Source organism: Myotis brandtii, unplaced genomic scaffold, assembly GCF_000412655.1.
Source record: "Myotis brandtii unplaced genomic scaffold, ASM41265v1 scaffold421, whole genome shotgun sequence".
NCBI classification, from domain to species: Eukaryota; Metazoa; Chordata; class Mammalia; order Chiroptera; family Vespertilionidae; genus Myotis; species Myotis brandtii.
Genome location: NW_005366140.1, coordinates 2,282,293 through 2,285,826, shown reverse-complemented (window position 1 = coordinate 2,285,826; position 3,534 = coordinate 2,282,293). Strand labels below are relative to the sequence as shown.

Genomic DNA, 3,534 nt, shown 5'->3' with positions numbered 1-3,534 from the left:
GAGCCAGCGGTCCTGGATTGCAAGAGGGACCTATGTGATTGGGCCTAAACCGGCAGTCGGACATCCCCTGAGGGGTCCCAGATTGGAGAGGGTGCAGGCCAGGCTGAGGGACACCCCCCCCCCGCATGAATTTCGTGCACCGGGTCACTAGTTTCATATAAATGGATTCATACAATGTGTGGTCTTCTCTGTTTGACCTCTCTCGCTCAGCATGATGTTTTCCAGGTTCATCCATGTTGTAGTGCTTGCCAATGCTGTAGTCCTCTTTATGGCTGAGTAACATTTCCTTGTGTGGATCGACCGAATTTTGTTTGTCCATTCATTCATCAACTGATGGATATTTTGGTTGTTTCTACTTTTTGGTGAATGTGACCAGTGCTGCTATGAACACTCATGTACAAGTTTTGGTGTGGACATACGTTTCATTTCTCTTGGTCTATACCTAGGTGTGGAATTGATGGGTCATATGGTGATTCTATGTTTAGCTTTTTGAGGAGCCACCAGACTGTCTTCTGTAGCAGCTGCACCATTTCACATTCCCACAAGCAATGTCTGGGAGTTCCAATTTCTCCACCAACACTCATCCGTTTCCTCTTTTAAAAATTCTAGCCACCCTGTGGGTGTGAGGAGGTATCTCATTGTGGTTTTGATTTGCATTTCTCTAATGACAAATGATGTTGAATATCTTTTCATGTGCTTGTTGGCCATAAGTATACCTTCTTTGGAGAAATGTCTATTTAAATTCTTCATTCATTTTTATTATTTTTTTAAAATATATTTTATTGATTTTTTACAGAGAGGAAGAAAGAGGGATAGAGAGTTAGAAATATCAATGAGAGAGAAACATCGATCAGCTGCCTCCTGCACATCTCCCTAATGAGGATGTGCCCGCAACCAAGGTACATGCCCTTGGCCGGAATCGAACCTGGGACCTTTCAGTCTGCAGGCTGACGTTCTATCCATTGAGCCAAACCGGTTAGGGCTAAATTCTTCATTCATTTTTAAATTGGGTCTTTTTATTGTTGAGTTGTAACTTATATATTCTTTATATCTTTATATATTCTGGATACTAGATCCTTATCAAATGTGTGGTTTGCAAATATCTTCTCCCATTCTGTGGGTTGTCTTTGTGTGTGTGTGTGTGTGTGTGTGTGTGTGTGTGTGTGTGTGTGTGTGTGTTAGTGTTAGGTTTTTGTTTTGTTTTTAGAATATATTTTTATTGATTTCAGAGAGGAAAGGAGAGAGAGAGAGAGAAAGAGAGAGAGAGAGAGAGAGAGAGAGAGAGAAACATCAATGATGAGAGAGAATCATGGATTGGCTGCATCCTGCATGCCCCCTACTGAGGATCGAGCCCGCAACCCAAGCATGTGCCCTTGATGGAAATTGAACCCACGACCTTCAGTCCACAGGCCGACGCTCTATTCACTGAGCCACACCGGCTAGGGCAAGTGTTAGGTTTTTAATTGAATTTATTGGGGTGACATTGGTTAATAAAACCATACAAGTTTCAAGAGTACAGCTCAATAACACATCATCTGCATTCTGCATCGTGCACTCACCGCCCAGAGTAAAGTCTCCTTCCAGCCCCATTCTGTGGGTTGTCTTTTCTTCTCTTGATAGTGTTCTTTGATGCACAAGAATTTTTAATTTTTATGAAGTCCAATTTATCTATGTTTTCTTTGGTTGCTTGTGCTTTTGGTGTTATATCCAAGTAATTATTGCCAGACCCAAAGTCATAAAGATTCACACCTATGGTTTTATTTTTTAAATTTTATTTTCTTGTTTAAAGTATTACAATAGTAGTACATATGTCTCCTTTTTTTCCCCATTGACCTTCCCCCGGCCTCCCCTATCCCCCAGCACATGCCCTTACCTCACCCCCCAGTGTCTTGTGTCCATTGGTTATGCTTATATGCATGCATACAAGTCCTTCAATTGATTTCTTACCCCCCCAACACTCCTCAGCCTTCCCGCTGTAAGTTGACAGTCTGTTTGATGCTTCTCTGCCTCTGTATCTATCTTTCTGTTCATTAGGTTATAATGTTCTTTATTATCCATAAATGAGTGAGATCAAGTGGTATTTTCCTTTCACTGCCTGGCTTATTTCGCTTAGCATAGTGCTCTCCAGTTCCATCCATGCTGCTGCAAATGGTAAGAATTCCTTCTTTTTTTACAGCAGCATAGTATTCCATCGTGTAGATGTACCACAGTTTTCTAATCCATTCATCTACTGATGGGCACTTAGGCTGTTTCCAAATCTTAGCTATGGTGAATTGTGCTGCTATGAACATAGGGGTGCATATATCCTTTCTGATTGGTGTTTTTGGTTTCTTGGGATATATTCCTAGAAGTGGGATCACAGGGTCAAATGGGAGTTCCATTTCCAGTTTTTTGAGGAAACTCCATACTGTCTTCCATAGTGGCTGCACCAGTCTGCATTCCCACCAGCAGTGCACAAGTGTTCCTTTTTCTCCACATCCTCTCCAGCACTTGTCATTTGTTGATTTGTTGATGATAGCCATTCTGACAGGTGTGAGGTGGTACCTCATTGTTGTTTTGATGCAGCTCTCGGATGATTCGTGACTTTGAGCATGTTTTCATGTGCCTCTTGGCTTTCTGAATGTCCTCTTTCAAAAAGTGTCTATTTAGGTCCTCACACCTATGTTTTCTTCTAAGAGTTTAATATGGTTTTATCCTGAGGACAGTAGTGAGCCACAGAGGGCAACGAGCAGAGGCAGGAGGTTATCTGAGTTACGTTTTGGAAACACTCCCTCTGGCTGTGTGAGGAAAAAGCCTGGAGCTGAGGGCAGGATAGTGGGAGAGAAGTATTTGGCTACTGCACACATCTGGGTGAGCAATAATGGAGGACTGGGCTAGGCTGTGGCAGTGAAATGAAAGGAAGGGAATGGATTGAGAGTGGCTTCTAGACTCAGGCTCGTCTCTCCCACCCCCAGAATGGACCCTGGTCCACCCACCTTGGCTGACAGCTTCTACGCCATCTCCTATCTGTACTATGGTGCCCTGGGAACACTGAGCACCGTGCTATGTGGAGCCCTCATCAGCTACCTGACGGGTAAGCAGGCCTTATGGCTTCCTCAGAGGCACCCTTCCATCCCTCTGCCTCCAGGACCCACTGGGCAGGAAGAAGAGGAAGGAAGCCCCCAGTGGCCAAGCAGCCACTATATACTGGACACATCTGCACCCTTTATGTTGTGTCACCTTCATGGACCACCCTGCACCTTGCAGGGCTTGTCTTATTTTGCAAAGGCAGAAACGGAGACACCCCGCACACCCGCAAAGACTAAGTCCTTGCTAGAGAATGTGGGGTAAGGCCGCGAGATGCTGTCCGTGGTGCTGAAACACCTTCTCATCGGGACCTTGGCCGCTATGCATTCCACAGGGAATTCTGAACCCCACAAAGAAGTGAAAAGAGATAAAGAGAAATCAATAGTGCCCTGACCAGTTTAGCTCAATGGATAGAGCGTCGGCCTGCGGACTGAAGGGTCCCAGGTTCAATTCCGGTCAAGGGCATGT

The 3,534-nt window shown here is 44.5% G+C and overlaps 1 protein-coding gene across 1 annotated transcript in view; it reads left to right on the top strand.

Moving 5' to 3' along the window:
* Positions 1-3,534, top strand: part of SLC5A5 (solute carrier family 5 (sodium/iodide cotransporter), member 5) — a gene marked incomplete at its 5' end in the record, with an annotated part of 15,417 nt that overhangs the window by 7,883 nt on the left and 4,000 nt on the right. Inside the window, one exon of the mRNA XM_014545812.1 lies at positions 2,899-3,073. Within this exon, the coding sequence (XP_014401298.1) occupies positions 2,899-3,073 (175 nt within the window). The remainder of the gene's footprint in view (positions 1-2,898; positions 3,074-3,534) is intronic.